General features: G+C 22.4%; 3 protein-coding genes across 3 annotated transcripts; all 3 read left to right on the top strand.

Annotated features, from left to right (window-relative positions):
- The first annotated feature begins 32 nt into the window (after window positions 1-32).
- LOC105365133 (odorant receptor 13a-like) lies at window positions 33-4,286 on the top strand. Its single transcript, XM_011503228.1, has 6 exons — window positions 33-325; window positions 1,260-1,556; window positions 2,775-3,095; window positions 3,397-3,504; window positions 3,951-4,103; window positions 4,212-4,286. The coding sequence occupies exons 1-6, from the start codon at window positions 74-76 to the stop codon at window positions 4,284-4,286; spliced, it is 1,206 nt and encodes a 401-aa protein (XP_011501530.1). The 5' UTR covers window positions 33-73.
- Window positions 4,287-6,302: 2,016 nt separating this feature from the next.
- On the top strand, window positions 6,303-10,981 carry LOC105365132 (odorant receptor 4-like). Its single transcript, XM_011503227.1, has 6 exons — window positions 6,303-6,554; window positions 6,847-7,108; window positions 7,487-7,803; window positions 8,297-8,404; window positions 9,096-9,248; window positions 10,913-10,981. The coding sequence occupies exons 1-6, from the start codon at window positions 6,303-6,305 to the stop codon at window positions 10,979-10,981; spliced, it is 1,161 nt and encodes a 386-aa protein (XP_011501529.1).
- A 5,412-nt stretch (window positions 10,982-16,393) lies between these two features.
- On the top strand, window positions 16,394-19,340 carry LOC105365131 (odorant receptor 13a-like). The gene is made up of 6 exons (XM_011503226.1): window positions 16,394-16,648; window positions 17,024-17,285; window positions 17,861-18,177; window positions 18,467-18,574; window positions 18,914-19,066; window positions 19,272-19,340. The coding sequence occupies exons 1-6, from the start codon at window positions 16,394-16,396 to the stop codon at window positions 19,338-19,340; spliced, it is 1,164 nt and encodes a 387-aa protein (XP_011501528.1).
- The last annotated feature ends 1,443 nt before the right edge of the window (window positions 19,341-20,783 follow it).

Below are 20,783 nucleotides of genomic sequence, written 5' to 3'. Positions count from 1 at the left end.
CGATTCACTTAACTCATTGCAGTTATCGCGTATACATCTTATAGTTAGAAAGTGCATTTATTGAAACGACACAATGGAAGAAAAATTGAAGAAATACAAGAAATATCAATGTTACATTAAATATTTGCTCGTATGTTCGGGCTTGTGGCCGAATTCTAAAAAATATCCAAATGCATTTAGAATATTTTTGAGTATGTGCGTTGGCTTTTCGGCCATTTTCATATCTTTCGGGACATTATTATTCTGCCTAAATAATGCAACAAATATCAATCGCCTAACAAGCGGCTTAGGACCTTTTATGAGCTTCTTTACGGTTACTGTAAAGGTAATATAAACAGTTTATACAGTGCATAAATAATAATTACAATTTTTATTATAAGTACACGAGAATATAAATATCAATTATCGCCATTCCATAGGTAAGACGTTTAATAGTGTTCAGTTTCAATATTTAAGCAACTGCAATCTATCATTGAATTTCAATGAAATTCAATATATCAATATCTATTTTTTATATTTACTATTTTAACTATATATATATATATATATATATATATATATATATATATATGTTTTTACAATTTAATTACACCAAATATTATTTGTTATGCTAGAGAGACTAGCACACACTTTTAACATTCGTATTGTAAAATATCTGAGACGTTAAAAATCTCATTTATAAGCATTTAATAATTTTTTATATCGCTTGAATAATAATTAATTATAAAATAGATTACATATATCTTAATTAAGAAAAACTTATTTATTATACATATATTTACATATTTCTTAATTAGAACAATTGAAAAAAAAATGTTTATATATATGACAATTGGTTTATTATTTCATTGTTGTTTTTAAAATATAAAATTAGAATTAGAATCTACTCTGTTGTACGGGTATTTTAATGTTTTATTTATGAAATATTTTAAAGCTTAATGTAATTATTTCATAGATTTCCAATAAATTGGATTAAAATTAATATTACAATATAAATTTTGATTTATTAAATGAACCATTGTAAAATCTTTGTAATATAATAAAAGAAAAGTGCAATAAATATTTATATATTGAAACGTGTTCTATTTTATAGTTAATTTCACAATAAATGTTATCGACACCTATTTATATAACATTATAAAATTATTAATGATATAATTATTAATCGATACTTTACAAGAAGACTTGGTAATTATGCATTTATTTATCTTAAATAAATTTGAATTACAAAGAAAATTAAATATTAAATTATTAAGTAGGTGATATTCCTGTCATTACATCAGAGAGATCTACAAAGTCTTAACGAAGGCTTGTCGAAATATTTTGCTCGTGATTTGGAAATTCCCGAATTTCGGCTTCATTTATTGGCGCATTTACCGACTTTCTCCATGTTCTTTTACATCTTTAATTACTCTGTCTTGATGAATGTAGTTTTATATGCTCTTGTTCCATTGTCGTTGATTAGCCATGGCAAATATGTGAGGATGTATCCACAAGTTATGCCCTTCAGTTATGAATTAGGTGCAGATTTTATATTTATTGTACTTATTTATCTTAAGTGCACTAAAAATGATAATTAATTTTTGTTGAGCAAATAAACGTTTTAGTACAATATTTTTATATTTGTGATATACTTGAAATAAATATAATTTTATTTCACCCTATCATAACACTTACATTAATAATAATAAGCTAAAAATAAATATTTATTAATTAATTTAATAATTTATGAGTACAAATCAACTTCAAAATTATATTATCGATCTTGCATACATTTTCACTATTTTTTTTTTTTTTTTTGTTTTTTTTTTTTTTTTTTTAAAGAAAAGTAACAGTTAAAATTCATAAAAAAAGTCCAAATAATCAAAATAATAAATGAAAACTTTATGAAAATGCCAAATCTATAATAAAGATTAACTTAGTACGATGTAGTGTTTTGATTAAACAATATAGATCGAATGATTAGTTGTGGTTGTAGTTGACAAAAACAAATACGTATTTAATAATAGATAATTTTAATCTTATTTTAATTACTGAAACTTCGATCTATTTGAATTTAATAATTGGTATAAATATAAACTTCTGAACTTATGAATAATCAGTAAGATTTTTAATAAAACATATATTTATGAAGCTATCAAAATGTATATTTTGAAAGGATTTTCATTAAAATGATAATTTATTTTAATTACAAAAAATTATTGCAATTAAAATTTGTATTATTTACATTTAATACAATTTCATACAAAATAGTATTTTATTTAAAATTCTTTGATCGCTAAAATAAAAAAATTCTCTTAGCATAAATTAACATTACATTTACTTTTACTTTTTTTCAAGTAATTTTTTTTAAACGTAATACATGATTTAATTTTTGTTGGCTAAACTATTTAGAAATTTGCTTCGTTGACTAAATTTACTTCTAAATTTAATTAAATCAACGTCATTTTCATATTGATCGAGATAATTAAATATGAATTTTCGATTTATATTAAAAAATAAATAATATTGTAAATTATATAATTATAAATATAATTTTAATTAAAAAACAAAATACAAGACATCATAAATTATATATAATTGTAAATTGTAATATTTATGAATTAAATAATTATTCAAAAACATTGTAAATTTACCATAATAAATATGATTATAAACATTCATTTAAGTTTAATACAAAGCTACGAATTTATCATTAAATCGCGTTTAATTTCATAACTCGCATAATTATTAAATATTTATAAACGTTTGTTAATAAAATTTGGTTAACTGTAATAGGTGGACTAGTTCATTGGCTAATTTACGTATTCGAAGTGATTTCTGGTTTTTTTCTCTGGTGCTCAACTTCTGGCGGGGACTCAGTTTTTGGAATGTATTCCTTGCACATTGTCGGGGAATTGAAGTTACTATCTCATCGCTTCAAAAATCTAAAATTTAGTAACAATTATAAATGTGAATTGAAATACTGTATCGACAGACACATTGAATTGATGAAAGCTAAGCAAACACTGGAGCGAATTTTTGGTTTTCTGGCAATTCACCTATCAATTTCATGTGCCTTTGTTCTATGTGCTCTTATCTTCCAAGCTACCGAGGTATGTATCAATGTTATTTATAATATCAGTTGTAAGACCACATTGTACGTTTATATCTCACGTTCTTACTTTAAAAGAAATTTAATATTTTTAAATCAACTATCATATAATACATCACAAGATGCATTACCAAGTTTAAAAAGTAATTTGAAAATTTTAATGTTGCTTCTAAAACGTTTCTCTTTTTTTTTCTGTAAAATTGTAAAATCTCTGAAATTCAATATCTGATGATGGTATAAATTTTTTTTATAAAAATTTTAAAACTCGAAGAGAATAATTCATTAAATTATATTCAATATAGACCAAACACTTCACCGTTTTGAAAGTTTGCTACTTAATTTGCTACAGCTTCTTGAAGCTAGTGCAAGCTTATTCATATGCCTGGTTTGGAAATATTATTTATGTCGAAGTAAGTACTTAGAACATAAAATACCTTATATGGAAAATAAAGTTATAAACGAGTTTTAATTAATTTTTCATAAACGTAATACTTATTACATTCATTACATTACGATCAACCTCGATATATCAATTTCCAAAGTATTTGCTAATACGAAAACTGTTTTATTCTAACATAATTTCTTATAATAAACGTGGCATTCAATTCTTTAATCATTTTCTTTTAAGAAACAAGAAGTTTAATCGTCTAAGGTCTTGTTTCATCAATTATTACAATTATTTCAGTAACCGCAATTAATTTTTATTTTTATTTTATATACTTAAAGGCATTTCTAATCCCATACATATAACAAAAGCTTATCTTTTATTTCGCCTATTCTTAGTTTTTGTAATGAAACTATATAGGAAACGTAATTTGAAATAGAAGCATTAATTCCTTCTTATTGAAATAATTAGAGTCAAATTTGTTTGGATTCGATATACAACGCATACTGGACGGATTCGGGTAGTGTCGAATTTATGAACGATGTACTTATTATTTTGTCCCAAAAGCCATTACGATTCAATGCTAAAGGCGTCATGATATTGGAGTTGAATGTTTTCTCTAAGGTAAATTAAAATTCTTTAATTGAAATTCGAAATATTATTATTTCTTTATATTAATTATATACTTCATATTATTTTAATAATCAATTTGAAAAATTTTTTTAACTCTAGATAGTAAATACTTCTGTATCATACTTTTTCTTGCTGCGAACTTTAGAAGAAACACTTAACGTGACTTCTTCATAAGTGTTTTACATATCTTTATTTTAATAATATATTTTTCAATCTGTATTATTGTTGTAATTACAAATAAAGAAGAATAATTTTATTAAATATATTATAAATATAATTATTGTTGTAATTACAAATAAAGAAGAATAATTTTATTAAATAAATAACAAATCTTAACTGATTATTTCAATCTATCTTTTCAATTTATCAATTCAATTTATCTTCCTTATTTTATCTTCTTTATTGATTAATATTTTTAATTTTTTAAATGCGAATCGATTGTTTAACGTTTTTTGTCAATCTGCACATTAATAGACAATAAAGTTATTGTTGTAAAAAAAAAAAAAAAAAAAAAAAAAAAAAAAAAATGGAAAAACAATTTTTTTTTTTTTTATTACTTTTATTAATTAATAAAGAAATTATAACCGAATTTTTCATGCACATAACAGTTTTCTTTCATTTTATTTCGTTTTTTTCCGTTGTAAAAAACTTCTATTTTTCATGAAATTCCTCAAAATTACTATGAGAAATTTTCTCAATTTTTGTGATGGCCAATAATTATTATATATAACATGGTATTATTTATTATTACAGTATTAGATATTATTATATGTAATAATTTTTAGAATATATATTAATATAAGGCAAAGTTCTTTGTCTCATTTTATTTATCTCAATTATTTGTTGACTAGTTTTTCATGATAATTTAAAAAATACATATAAATTCATTTAAAGAGTTTGTACAACTGTATTAGTATATTTGTTCTTGAAAACAAACAATTATATTTGTTTCATTTTGCATATTAATATTTTCAAATGGGTCTTAAAAAACATTTAATTTATTTTATTATAACTTTTATGTGAAAAATTCATACTCAAAATTAAATCTATTTTTACTCGTATAAGCAACTATTAAATATTTGCAATTTCAAATATTTTTTTGAATACAAAATTATTTAATCAATTTTCTTTTATTTATTTCAATTATTTCTTTCATTTATTTTTTAATTAATTTAATATATATAAATATAAAATTTCAGTATGTAAAGTATATATTTAAATCCCGTTTTTTAATTTATATCATTTATTATTATCATAATATTGCATCTTTTGTAATTAAGCCATTTATTTAATTACTCTTTTTTATTAAAAATGAAAATATCAGTTATTGATTTATTGAAAAATTAAATAATTAAAAACACTGCTTATTATACTTGTATTATGAATACAAAATTTATTTTGTAAAATTTACCCCGATTTTATGTTATAAATGCAAACAAAAATTATTATATAAAAATTATTTATTATTGAGATCTATTTGACATTTCATAGTGGGATTAGGTTAAATAACTATATTACAATATGAAATTATTTATGGTAATTAAGTACTTAATGGATTATAATACTTTGTTTTAAGAGTTATTTTATGTTTTAATTAACATCATTGAAGCTTTATTGCATTATAATTTTGTAATTTTTATTAGTCTATAGATTTGAATTACTATTAAGTATCCAATTTCATTTAATTAAATCGTAAATGTCTATGAATCCTATATTGAAAGTTTATGTAATTAACGATACCGGACGATATTTTTTAAAAATGAATAATAACATTACCAATTTGCATTATTTCACTTAATAAGAGACCATATAATTGTTGGGAGCAAATTACGTATTTACTTTCTGTATTTTATAATTCGTCAGCATCTCTTTTAAGCTTCAGAAACATAATTTTAAAAAATATTTTAAAAAAATATTTTATCTATAAGTTCACAAGGACAATGTATAATTTACGTCATACATGCAGCTGTACACTTATCAAACTAAGCCCGTTTATTCCCCTTCCATTGATTCTCATCATCCCTTCCTCTTGAATTTATATTTTAACAGAACTCAAACTTTTTATTTCATAATATGCGTTAACTCTTTCATCCAATATTCTAAACTTTGTCGACAGACTTTTTTATATCGATTTTAGTGAGCTCGCACTCACTATATTACTTACAGTGATATTAGCTTCATCATATGATCATGGAGTACGAAGTTAAAAAATATGAGAACTACAAGAATTACATTGAACTTATGCTTATAGCTTCTGGCGTTTGGCCAACCTTTTGCAAACACCCATATATTTTGAGAAGATCTTTAAGTATTATTTCAGTTTTTACAAGTGGATTTATATTTTATTGTATAGTTGCTTTTTTGGTTAAAAATGTCAATAATATAAATATCGTTACTGGGTGCTTAGGATTGATGATAGGATTTTTTACTACATTTATCAAGGTAATTTTATAATTTTATCAATAAAAACATTTATACATTGTACATTATTAACAAACTCATTTATAAGAGTAAAGTAACTATATAGTAATGATAGACAAGTACATTTAACAGAATACGTATAAATGTGGTTACAAATTTGTTTACGTATGTATTATATATTTGTTTATAAACAAAAAAAATTAAGCTCGAATACCTTTCAAGGTTGAAATTACCGACTTTAATACCGAATTAGTATGATATTATTAATATTTTAAATTATATTTTTGTCAATCTAATGTATAAAATTGTATAGGTTTGCACTCTAGTGATACATGAAAAACATATACGAGAATTGAACGAAGGCATATCGACAACTTTTGAAAATGATATTAAAGTTCCCGAATTACAGCCTCATTTACTGGCGCATTTTCGAATATTCTCAAAATTGTTCAATATTATCAACTTTTTGCTTTGTATAAGCATCTTCTTACTTATCATCATGCCTTTACTAGCCCTCAGGAACAACAAATACGTAAGAACGTATCCACAAGTTTTACCATTCAGCTACGAACCAGGTCACGTAAAGTCGATTTATCCATTGTTATATTCATCTGTACACTTAACGCATTTAGCATATTTGTTGTAAATATATATATATATATATATATATATATATTCACAAAATATTTAAGTTATACTGAAAATCCATTTTATTAAATCAATCATTAATAATATTAATAATAAATATAAATTGGATTACAATTTATCATCCGCTTAAAAAATTGAAAATACAAATAAAATCAAAGTTTTGTTCGCTTAATAAGATATTGTAAGAAACAAATATAAGGCTCTGATAAATCAAATTATTTCACAATTACGAATATATTGAATTATCGAATTATTTAAGAATAATGCATTTAGTATAAAGGGATGCGTTTTATTTTCTTCGATAGGAGGATTTATTCACTGGTCAATATATGCATTTGAGATATTAGGTGGACTTTATTTATGGACTGTCACCAGTGGTGTCGATTCTGTTTTTGGACTCTATGCTTTACACATCGTCGGAGAATTAAGAGTACTTGGCTCAGCCTTTCAGAGCTTAAAATTCAATACCAATTATAAAAAGAATTTAAAAAAATGTATTGATAAACATTTTCTGTTGATGCAATCTCGATGCAAATTGCAACAAGTCTTTAGCTTTTTAGCTTTATGGCTCGCTGTTACTTGTGCCATTGCTATGTGTGGCATTGTTTTTCAAGCTACTCAGGTAATTATCCATTTTTTTTTTTTTAACATTACTTATCAACATTTTACATACACACAAGAAAATAAAATTATAAATATAAGTCGGTCAAGATTAATCGAAAGGTAATATTTTGTAAAATGTGATTTACTAAGATAGTCAGTGAATATATATATATATATATATATATGTGTGTGTGTGTGTGTGTGTGTGTGTGCGTGCGTGCGTGCGTGCGTGCGTGCGTGTGTGTGTATTCAAAAATATTAAATCATTAAATAACATTATTAAATATTATTCACGTGGATATATAATAAAATAGATTATATCATCAGTTCAGTCGCTCATTGGAAACGTTTGTAAACTAACATACGGAGATGTAGCACCTGATCAGCTAAACATAAGAAAATTTATATAAATAAATAGAATTATTATATCATTGAATATAAATTCAATGATCTTTTCTTTCGGCATACTTCGTTGCATACGATTGTAACACATTTTTTTTTCTTTCACACAGACGAAAAATAAAAGCATTGTAAAATTGATGTATTGGACTGGTCATTTCGTTTTAAAATTAGTACAAGGATATTCTTACGCTTGGTATGGAAATATCATTTCTGTAGAGGTAGTTAATATATTTATTATTATTTACTAATATTATTATTTTCTTTAAGATACTGAAATATAAAAAGCATTATAGAACTTACCGAAGTTTTGTAAATATTAATCTATATTTTCGATAAATACATAAGTTATTAATAATGTCTAATGTGAATTTAAGTGCCCACACATGTTATATTAATATTAATTATTTGAACTCTTAGTCAATTAACTCTAAACATTTTTATCTTTTCAGTATGATAATTATAAGATATTATTAAGAAAGGAAATAGAAAGTTTTTCAATTTTAAATTTTATATTATACTTACATTTTCAATTACTAGACGTATACTGTCAAAAACTCGAGTGGATAATATTTTATCGCTATAACGATAACATTTTTCTTACCATCGTGTAAGCTTCTCTTACATAGTCCTGTTTAATTTCTGAAATATTATTTTATCCATCCAAAATACTCGAGATATTTTAATGATTTTTTGTTAAATTATATTTTTGAACATGTTAGTAATATCTTAATCTTAAAAGGATATAAAACATATATCTAAATATTGTAAATCTTCATATTACAGTTAATTAAAAAAAATATTTTTCTTATACATAATATACTAATTTCATTCAATTTAAGTAAAAAATTAAATTAAATCATCTAATTATTCACATTGTTTTTTCAATTTAAGTGATGTATAATATTTCAGAGTGAAATATGTCTGTATTCGATATACAAAGCAAGTTGGCCAGGATCCGGTGAAACATGTTTTATGAAGGATGTACTCATTATACTGTCGCAGAAGCCACTTATTTTTATAGCAAAGGGATGCATGTCTGTACGTTTAGATATGTTTTTGAAGGTAAATTTGAGTAATTTTATTTAGAGCATATCTATATTGTTTAATGGATTATCTTAAATATCATTATTATAATAAATTAATTAGTCAGATTGCGTTTTATACGTTAATCTGATTAGAAGGCAATATAAATTAATTTTACAAACTTAAATGTTATTTCCAATATAGTTACAATATTTATTATCTATTGAATGGATTTTGATGAAAATAACAAATACTAGTATCACTTCGATTATGCATTACTTATTAATTATATTTATTAATTAAATTGAATTAATTATTTGTTAATTAATATCAATGGGATTTGGTTATTAAATGACTCATTAATAGTAAAGCATTATTGTTATTAAATATTATTTATAAGCATTCGTACAATAATTCGTAATTTAAAGAGATTAATTCAAGAAATTAATTAAAATTAATATTGTAATTAATATTGATTGTCAACACAATTATGCTTATTTCAGTTAATAATTCTAAATGTATTATAGAAAATCAAATATTTATTACATTTAAATGCATACTTTGAGTTTTTAGCACATTGCGCTGAATACTGTTTTTGAAGAAATTTAATTTTCACAAAAATGTTCGTTTTGGTAGTTTAAAGATTATTTAAATATTTTTTTATCGGACTTTGAAGAGTAAGAAAAAGTTTTCCGAGGATGAATTTTTTATTACGCTTGAGATTTCTTGAGTATAACTGGATAACTTTTCATAAATACTGACCACATATTTATATATAAATTTTTTTTTATTCATATGTGCTCCAACCATACGCTAGTTCACCAGAATTAATAGTGTTCCGATCGACGTTTACTAAATTCCCTATTTCTGGTATTATTTCAGTATCATTTTGAAATATATTTGTACAAATTAATGCAAAAGCTCTATTTTTTAAAAACAATTCTGTAATTTGTTATCCTTGATAAACTAATATACAATTAATTATTGGTAATATACAATACCTTGATACTATATCCTTAGTATACAGTTAAAGTCTTAATTTCTTCCACGATAAATTTGTATTCTTTATATAATTTAATTTTATCAAGTCTATTAGAAAATTATTTATATTAAATATCTATACTCATTGTTAAATAGTGATTTTTAAATCTACATCTAATCTTTAAAAATGTATAATATAAGTAAATTGTATTTATGGTTGAATAGTTAAATTAGAAATTTTTAAGTAATCGTTGTTCTTGTATTAAATGATTAAATGAATACCGATAAATAAAATTTTCAATAAATGAAAGAATTAAATTATTTGATCTTTAATGATATTAATCATTTATTTACTCCCAATATGTAGCTATCAGTTATACATGTAGATACGTTGTTATAATGATATTACATGAATATTGTTAATGATTTTAATTGTATATATATTGTTAAAATATTAATTATCATTACATTCATTGCTTATTAGAAATGACATAATAGAGAATACGTATTAGAATTTCAAAATTTATTTATACAATAAACAAATATCTTATAATAGTAATAAAAGTGTTTGTTTCATTAAATACTTATTAATATATGTATTTATGAATATATAAATTTTACTAACTGATTTACTGTAAATGATCAAAAATTATTTTATTAAATTTCTATTCTTAAAATTTCACGTTTAAAAGAAATTTTTTTTGGTATTTCTTTGTTCGCAGATTTTACACGCTACTATCTCTTATTTTTTCTTGTTACAAACTTTACAACAACATCCTGATTTAATGTGATAATTAACGTATTTCGTATTTTCGTGTTCACGCATATATATATATATATATATATATATTATATATTATAAATAAATACATGTAAATTATATACGAAATTAAGTTTCTGCTCCGTATCTCTTATCTTTTCACCTTAATTGTCATATCTGTTCACGATCTACGATTTCTATTTTTGATTTATCCGAATTGATTAACACATCCTAGCGATAGATACTTCACTTCTTGTTTCATGGCATTTTAATGTTATATATTTTCAAAAAAATTTTCTCGCTTTCCTTGACTGCTTTAGTAGTTATTGATCCGTTTTATATAATATCGCTTTTATTCGTTTTCCTTAGACTCAATTGTGTATTTTATCTGATTTCATCACCTAATACATTCGATGAATTGTGTGGTATATACTAATAATCTAAATATTGCTACGTAAATTAATATTTTTGAGTCATAAGCCGTCAGAAGGCCACAATAATTGTCCCTAATAATTCATTATTACAATTATTGTACCAAATGTACAAAATATTTTTCAATGAAATTACTAATTTCAATTTTTGTTTTTTATTTGTTTGTTTGTATCTTATAATATTATAATTTTCTATTGGATTTCGTTAAAAGAACTGGTTTTTAAAGTATAAAACAAATAATTGATTTTTTAATTTATTGAGTAAATACGGTATTACATCAATATGGGAAGAAAATTAACTCTTTACGTAAACGATTGACAAAAGCGTAGTCTTAATAAGTTTTATATAAATTAATTATTGATAAAACGGAATTTCTATTTTTCTAGAAAATCCATTTTGAAAAGCTTTTTTTAGGGTCTACACGCTGCAGAATATCATAAGCAACATTATAATAGAATATAATTTGATAATAGAATTATACAATAAATTTTAATTGGAAAAAAAATTCGCTATTACTTCAGTTAAATTTCTCTAAGGTATTGAAAAATAAGAAAGAATTTATTATTTTAATCTAATTATTTAAATATCTTACAGCGATAATATCGTATGCAACATGAATGTTATTTTATTTCCCATTTGAATTGATACTGAAATTAATAACGAATTCAAAGGATTTTGAAGAATAAATTATTATGTATTATTATTCCTTACTAAATAAATAATTCTATTTTCTAAGAAAAAGTAGGATTGAAACAAATTGAATTAATGTTTATTACATAATAATTAAATATTATTTTGCTTTTTAAAATTGTATTGAATAAGAAAATTATTGTTGCATATCTACTTAATTCTATGCATTTATTTTACTTCATTACTATATTATATTTCTAAATTAATAGGGCACTTATAAATATAAATTATTTAAATGATTATATAAATGAACGATGCATATCTTAATAACGAAATTTCACATTAAAATTCAATTCAATCTTAAAATACAATTATGAATTAATTTATTCTTAAATATTATCATTATGATATTTAATATATATATCGAGGGGATGAATTTAACATAAAATTCAAAACATTTGCCTAAAGTGAAACTTACATATTAATCGTAACATCTAATAAGATCTTATATAACATTAATCTTATATAAAATTATTTTTATTCTGTCTGCAATAAGTTTTTAATATTCAAATTAAAATTATACCCCGAACAAAAGTTTAGCACAAAAAAGAAAAAAAAGAGTAACTAATTCCATTTTAAGTACTGAGCATTAAAATATCGCTGCCATTGCTTCTTGTTACGTATAAATTATCAATTATATAATATTATAAATCTTAGTCATTATAATCAATGCTAAATAAGATAGTGATTATTTTATGATATCAAACTTTTTTCTTTTTTGTGCTAAACTTTTGTTCGGGGTATAATTTTAATTTGAATATTAAAAACTTATTGCAGACAGAATAAAAATAATTTTTCTATTCGAGACATCGATTTACTTGCATATAAAAGTAGTATAGAGTAATTTAGATAAAAATAACCGGCACGTGGTAATTTTCTTCTTTAAGAGAAAAACCAGGGATCATATTAGCAAACTTGTTTATGCTTTCATTAAAACCCTATCTTTCCCTGTAATTTTTATATACCGTGCTGATATGTATGTAGCCATGTGTGAGTGGATATAGGAAAAGGTATTCCAGTTCGAATAATAGAGAATAATTTTGATTATGTATCATGACTTGTATAAAACTATAAGATAATTCAAATAAATCAATACGATAATAATTTTAGTAGCGGATAGTTTGCTAGATGCTTTAATCATGGGTCAATCTATTTTATGTTATTATTATTATTTTTTTTTAAACAATTTTAATGAAATTATTATCAAGTTTAAAAAATAAAGATTATAATTCTCAACTATTATTATAATTTAGCTGTATTATAAATTAAATTAATTTTGTCAAATTTTTTACTTAATTGTTTACCAAATTCATTATATGCTAAATTCTTGTTTAATTATATATATATATTTATGCACATAGTAATATAATATTATATTTAAAATAAAAATAATGGTATTTATTGAGTAATTATTGAGTATTTATTGAGTACAATCATCTATAATATTACGGGTGTATAATATTTTATGCTTTAATTCAATAATATATAAAATTTATAGTCTATTAAAATTTTTAAATAAATATTATAGTCTTGTAAAATTCTTTTAAAAAATCTATTTAACATTTCATAAGAACTCTCAATTCTATCATGATGTATCGACAGAATTTAATGTCTTTCACACTTCCTTATTACAAAAGATTATTACTAGATTAAATGCAAATTGTACATGTAATATTTTGAGAATTGGCGACTTTAAGCAATAACATTTTCGTTTAATTATTAAATATAATCAGTAAGATACTAATTTTTTAATAGAATGAAACCTATTTTTTCATATTTAGTTAATTCATTTATTTTCAGACTATTTAGTATATTTTTACAATACGAATATATGAAAACTATATAAATCATGTCAATAATACCTTTTGATTAATATCGTATGTTTAAAATTAATATTATAATATTAAGTTTATATATACTCTATATTTATAAAATATCGACATAAAACATAGAAATAATGTAAAAGCTACAGATTTAACGAATTATTATATGTATGAAATATTGGGCATGAAATATTCATAAATGTAAGATTAATTTTGAACTATAATTTTTATACAGAAACAAAGATCAATAATTATAATTAATCTATTAAATTGAAAATATAACAGTAATTCAACCTTATGATTATATTATTATGATAGATTACTGATTATCGTAAAAACAATTTCTTTAATTTGCAACAAATCACTTTAATGTCATATTGTATCTCCTAAAAACTTATATACCTTATAGTTTATAATATTTGTTAATGAATATTACGCATTGAATTTGTATAATAATAATAATAACAACAACAACAACAACAACAACAACAACAACAACAATAATAATAATAATAATAATAATAATAATAATAATAATAATAATAATGGTTAATATTTTAAGATATAGAAGTTAAATTAAAATATCTTTTACCGTTGATGTTTTTATCCACGATCAAGTATTGTACATTAATTTTAGTAAATTTAGTAAATATCTTTAATATTAAAAATTTATATTGATTCTTATTTAATTAATATATGATTATAAACAAATAAAATATTTTTAAATGTATACAATTATAATGTCTAGCATCGTGTAATTCTACTTATAAAAGTTAAACAATTTTTTATACTTCCAAATCCTATCACAACTGACTATGTTGCAACCAATAAAATAATATAATCTGCTTTCAAATTTCAACAAAATAATTATTTAATAAAATAGTATAGAAGATAGTGTTAATCAATATTTTAACATAAGATTAGATTTAGCTGGGCAAATATAAGTTAAATACTAAATTTCATTAATTTATATTTATATTATAATGTCGATAGAAAAATAGTTAATTTGATAATTTACATCTTCAGATACATTTTTCAAATAATGACAAAATTTAATTGCTCACATCGATGTAATGCTATTACTAATATGTAACAACTAATTATAATTTTGTATAAATTATTAGATAAGATCTATATATATAACATTGTATTATGTAATTTTATCGAACTGTGTAATTTTATTTGTATCTATAAATTTGTAATATGTAATTGTATTAAAATTATTAATTTAACAAATTTCTTTAATAAAAAATTGTTTAATAAATATTCATTAGTATAAATATGAATATAAATTATATAATTTTATTTTAATTTTAATTATACTTTACCAATTAAAGCTAAGAATATGATCATTGAAAAAATTTCTAATCTATTTTCTTCCTATTTCATTTTCTATTTCATCCGTTAAAATAACGTTACATTATATTGTTTATAAATTATTTATAAACATGAAAAGTTGATATTAAATTATTTTTATTTTATTGATTACGATTTTTTATTTTCAAACATTTGTCTATTCAATTAATTTTTTTTTTTTTTTTTTAATATTTACAACTGACTCACTGTATATTCACAATTAATTCAATTTGGAAAAATAATATTCGTTATCTTTATCTTATTAACTTTATTAGCATAAAAATTCTAATAAAGTTTTTTCTAAAATTCTAATAAAAGCTTTTTGATTAATTAAGATATCGAATAAAGTGGGACAGTTAATTAATTTTGTTTATTTAATTGATTAAAGAAACATGCACATCGATGAGACACGACTGATTACTCTAGTGCGTCGATATTTAATAAATATCAATTATAATAGGATATTTTAATTAATTAATTTGTCTATTATTTTTTGTAAACTATTTATAATTTATAAATAATTTCAAATGGTATTATGAATTAAAATGTAATAAATCGTCTTCAAAAATTTTATGATAGATAATTCGCTAAAATTAATCTTGTTAATGATCTACAATTTAATTATTTGGAATTTAATATAATTATAATATTTTTATTAAAAATAAAATCAGTGCTTGATGAATTTTTAAAAAATTTAATAGTAAAATATTTTGAATTTCACTCGTTTCCTAAAAGCATATTTACATTTTTATCTATATTATTATAAAAGTAAATAATAAATTATATTGCCATAACATTGTATTTCGATTTATTTAAAATAAAATTGAACAAATATAGTATTATTATAAAATAATTACTGATGTAGAAAAAATCTTACATTGTTTCTTCGACTTCTTACATCTCGATACTTATCTAACCAACTAAACAGTTACTTTCCCCTTCCAAACATCTATGCCATCCCTACCTTTCTTACTTTGAGACTACACTTAACGAAGTTAAATTGCTACAAAGTTCAAACTGCATAATGTACCTAATCCTACTCTATGAAGATTTAAATGTTTATTAACCAAGTTTTTCCCTCGATACTTAAGCCATAGTTATCGCGCATATTTTTTATAATAAAGATATATCAGTATATAACAATGATGGAATATGAGGTGAAGAAATACGAAAAGTACAAGAATAATATAAAATTTTTGCTCATTGGCTCTGGTCTTTGGCCAGATTATCAAAAGCATCCAAAGAACTTAAAAAATTTTCTGAGTATTTGTTCTGCGGTATCGAGTGGCTGTACAACCTATGGTATCATTGCTTTTTGTATCAGTAATATTAGTAACATCAATATTTTGACAAGAGGTTTAGGGTTGATGATCAGCTTTGCATCAGCTTGTCTTAAGGTAAGAAATATAGGAATGCATTTAAAATTAATAGAAAATATTCAATTTTTTATCGATGATTGCTTTATCGAAATACAGTGAACGAATGAAATTTGAAATAAATGTATAATTGATGAATTTCTGATTAAATTCAAACAAATAGAGTCCACAAAATTAAAAATAACCATTTAGTTTTTCAATTCTTTAAAATTTACAAGCTCTTATATATAATTATATAAATAAATGTAGAACAGCATTCTAGATAAAATATTAGCTTTAAGTTTGCTTCAGGCTAGCTTAATTATATCGATCAATTTGTGCTTTCGAATAATATAAAAAATTATTTGGAAAATTTAATGTTTTTGTACGATGAAATAATTTCGACTAATAAAATAGGTATGCATTTTGGCTCTTCGCAAAAATGACTTGTTGAGTCTCAATAAAGGAATCTCCGCTCATTTCGAAAAGGATCTTCAAATTCCAAAATTTCGTCCGTATTTGCTGGCCCATTTTTCAGAGTTTTCGAAATTCTTTTACATCTTTGATTATTCGGTTGCTTTGAATTTAACTATGTTGATGCTCACCCCAATGTTGATGCTGAGACATGGCAAATACGTAAGGGCATTGCCGCAACTTATACCATTCAACTACGAACTTGGTATTTTCCATCATAATGTATTTGTATTTTTGTATATTTTTAAGATACATTTTTAATACCGAACAATAATTTCTTGATTATGTTACGAATTATCTTTTTCTGACAAAATATACAATCCTCATTATAAATATTATAGATGAGGAAAAGTCATTGATATGATAGCTTTTATTTTATTTCGTTTAAAATTGTAATTATTTTTTTTTCTTTTTTAAAATATTTTCGAGTAATAAAATTAATGCTTATATATATATATATATATATATCAGTAATAAAATTAAAATGCCTAATATAATATGTAATTGATGTAACGTAATGTTGAAATATATTGTACCTTTTGACATTATATTCAGAATTTTATCGACATTCAAGTATCAATATATATATATATATATATATATATATATTTTGAACTGTTTTATAGCCAAAATATTTATAAATGTAAGTGTTTTCAAACTATACTGCTTTTTGGCCAGAAATATATTTACTGAAAAATCTAACTAACTATATTACACATGAATGTATAGACAAAAAGACGGATATTTGTAAATAATTATGCTATTTTATTTCGCTATTAGGAGGAGCCGTTCATTGGTCCATCTATGTATTTGAAATACTTAGTGCTTATTATTGTTGGAGTATAACCGTTGGAGTTGACTCCGTATTTGGACTTTACGCCATGCATATGGTTGGCGAGCTAAGGCTACTTTCGGCTCGTTTCGAGAGTTTGATCTCAAGTAAGAATTATAGAAAAGACCTGAAAGAGTGCATTGATAGGCACATTCTAATCATTGACTCTCAACATTTAATGCAGCGAATTTTTGGTTTCTTGGCAATTTGGCTGGCTGTTACATGTGCCGTAGTTATGTGTGCTATTATTTTTCAAGCTACTGGGGTACGAAACTATTTTTAATATCTTATTCAAAATGAAAAACTCACTATGTCTTGTAGTTCACACTGTTTTATATGTCTCATTTTTAGTAATGAATAATTACAGATCTGTACAAGAAACGCATCAATGCGTTGCACAATTTTTATCGTAAATCATAATTCATTGACGAAATTGAATTAATACAATTAAATATTTTGTTTTAACATCTTTAACTTCCGTTTCTGAAAAACTATAAGTTATAAATTTTTTTACATATTGTAGTATGTATTAATGATTAAATTTTTTAATACAGATACAGAATATGACTGTTTATAGAGCAATATATTTGATATGTTACTGCTTCTTAAAATTAGTCCAAGCTTATACTTATGCTTGGTTTGGAAATATTATTGCTGTCGAGGTAAGTATTTATTATTTCTATCGAATTATTTTAAAATTGTAAAAAAAAATTTTGTACGAAAATTGGTTATATTTACTATTTCCGACTAATGTTATATTATTGCACATTAGAATTATAAAATTGAATCAAAAGCTTTTTATCTTATATGTAAATATGCAAGTGAACTATTATACAAATTTTCATTCGACAAAAAGTTAAATTGGTATAGTACTATTTTACATTAAAAATATAAAAATTTATGAGACTGGCTAATAATTATTCGTAAATAAGAGTTAAAATTATAATATCCTAAATAAATTCGATATTATATATTAAATAAGACATTAATTACATTTATAGAGTGAAATATGTCTCAATTCAATATACAATGCTCATTGGCCAGAAACTGGAGATTTACGATTTATGAATGACATTCTTATCATTCAGTCGCAAAATCCATTACGTTTTATAGCTAGTGGCTGCGTAATTGTGCGGTTAGATATGTTTTCAAAGGTGGGTTCAAACTAATTTGTTATTTTAAATAAGAAAAAAATATATTTTAAATATTAAATATAGTATTTGACATTAAAAAAGTGAAATTGAACATTCAAAACTATATAATTCTTTTATTCTATAATAACTGGAAAAATTATAAATAAGACTTAGGAATCTTTATAAACATTAGTAAAAATATTACATATTGGTTTTTTATTTGCAGATTCTACATGCTTCGATATCATATTTTTTTCTATTGCGAACTTTAGATGGAAATGTTCAAGATTCTTAAGCATTTGACTTTTGAATACCAACTAAAATTTAGAATAAAATTAGATATTTTTCATTAATTATTTTATTTATTTACATAATTGTAACAAATTATAAGCGTCATAATTAATTTTTCATTATTGTTAGAGAAAAATCAAACGGACTTATTCCAAAATGATAAATCGTTATTGATATAATATTAACAGATACTGTAATGTACGTACATAATATAACATCAATTTTCGTTTAATAATCTGAACTTTCAGTTAACATTATTCTAATTTTAATCGCAAAATTATTAATATTTATCCCTTCAACTTTTATTTCATTTTATTCTAGCTCGTCGCCTGTAAGTATAATTTCGTACTGCCGCAATTAGGAATATTATGAAATGAATAAAAAGATTTTTACTATTGAAATTTTTGGATAATTCTCGCTCATTTGTAATCATAAAAAGAATTTATAAATACAGTTTATGTTAAGTTTTTAAATATATTTTAAATATATTTCTTTTTCAACAAGCATACATTTTTTCCTTTTTTTTATCTCACATGTCAATAATAAAAGTTGCAAGATATTGCAATAAATATATTACTATATACAATTAACTATTAATAATTTTAATTTTTCATAATTTACAATTTTTTATGTTTTAAAATGACTAAATACTTACTCACATCTATACGCATGAATTATCTTTCAATTATATTAACTACTGAGGAAAGTATGAATTAATAATACATTAATAAAAGAAACGATAAAAGTGAAAAATACATATTACATGCATCCTTATAAATAATAATAATTATATTACACATACAAAAATTTAAGTTCAAACATAATTTGAAACTTGGTATTTATACTTATAATTTTATTACGCTAATAATCTTTTTTAATTAATATACTAAACTATATTGATGTGATATTTATTTTAAAAATGGCTAGTTTGTCTTTGTTTTCATTTGCTAGGAAGACAATAAATATCTTTTCTTACACAATTTTTCATATTTCTTAACTATGCTAGCGTTACACTTGTTTCTGTAAAAAAACAAAAACCGTTTCTATATTTATATTTAACTGAAGTTGTTAAATTTATTTGATTATTGATTATTTAGTATCCAAATTTTGTTGTTGTAATCAGTCTCGTAATCTAAAGGTGTAACTAAATTCATATTTTATGCAATTACAATAATATCGATTCAATTATCGATAATAAATTATATACCAAGTAAATGTGCATCAATTTATTTCATAAACTATTGTACAAATTTAGTATTATATATATATATAATTTAATGTTAATATAATGCAATATTTAAAAAAAAAGTTAGTGAATAAGTGAATTCTCACGATAAAATTTCTTAAAGTGAAAACTATGACGGCTTATATAGTATCAAGTAATATGACACTTCACCATTATAGAAGATATCAAAGAAATTTCATTTAAATCATGCTTAGCGAACTA

The sequence above is a fragment of the Ceratosolen solmsi genome, unplaced genomic scaffold (genome assembly GCF_000503995.2).
Source record: "Ceratosolen solmsi marchali unplaced genomic scaffold, CerSol_1.0 scaffold45, whole genome shotgun sequence".
Lineage (NCBI taxonomy): Eukaryota > Metazoa > Arthropoda > Insecta > Hymenoptera > Agaonidae > Ceratosolen > Ceratosolen solmsi.
Note: the sequence above shows the minus strand (reverse complement) of the source record. Positions and strands in the feature narration are given on the sequence as shown.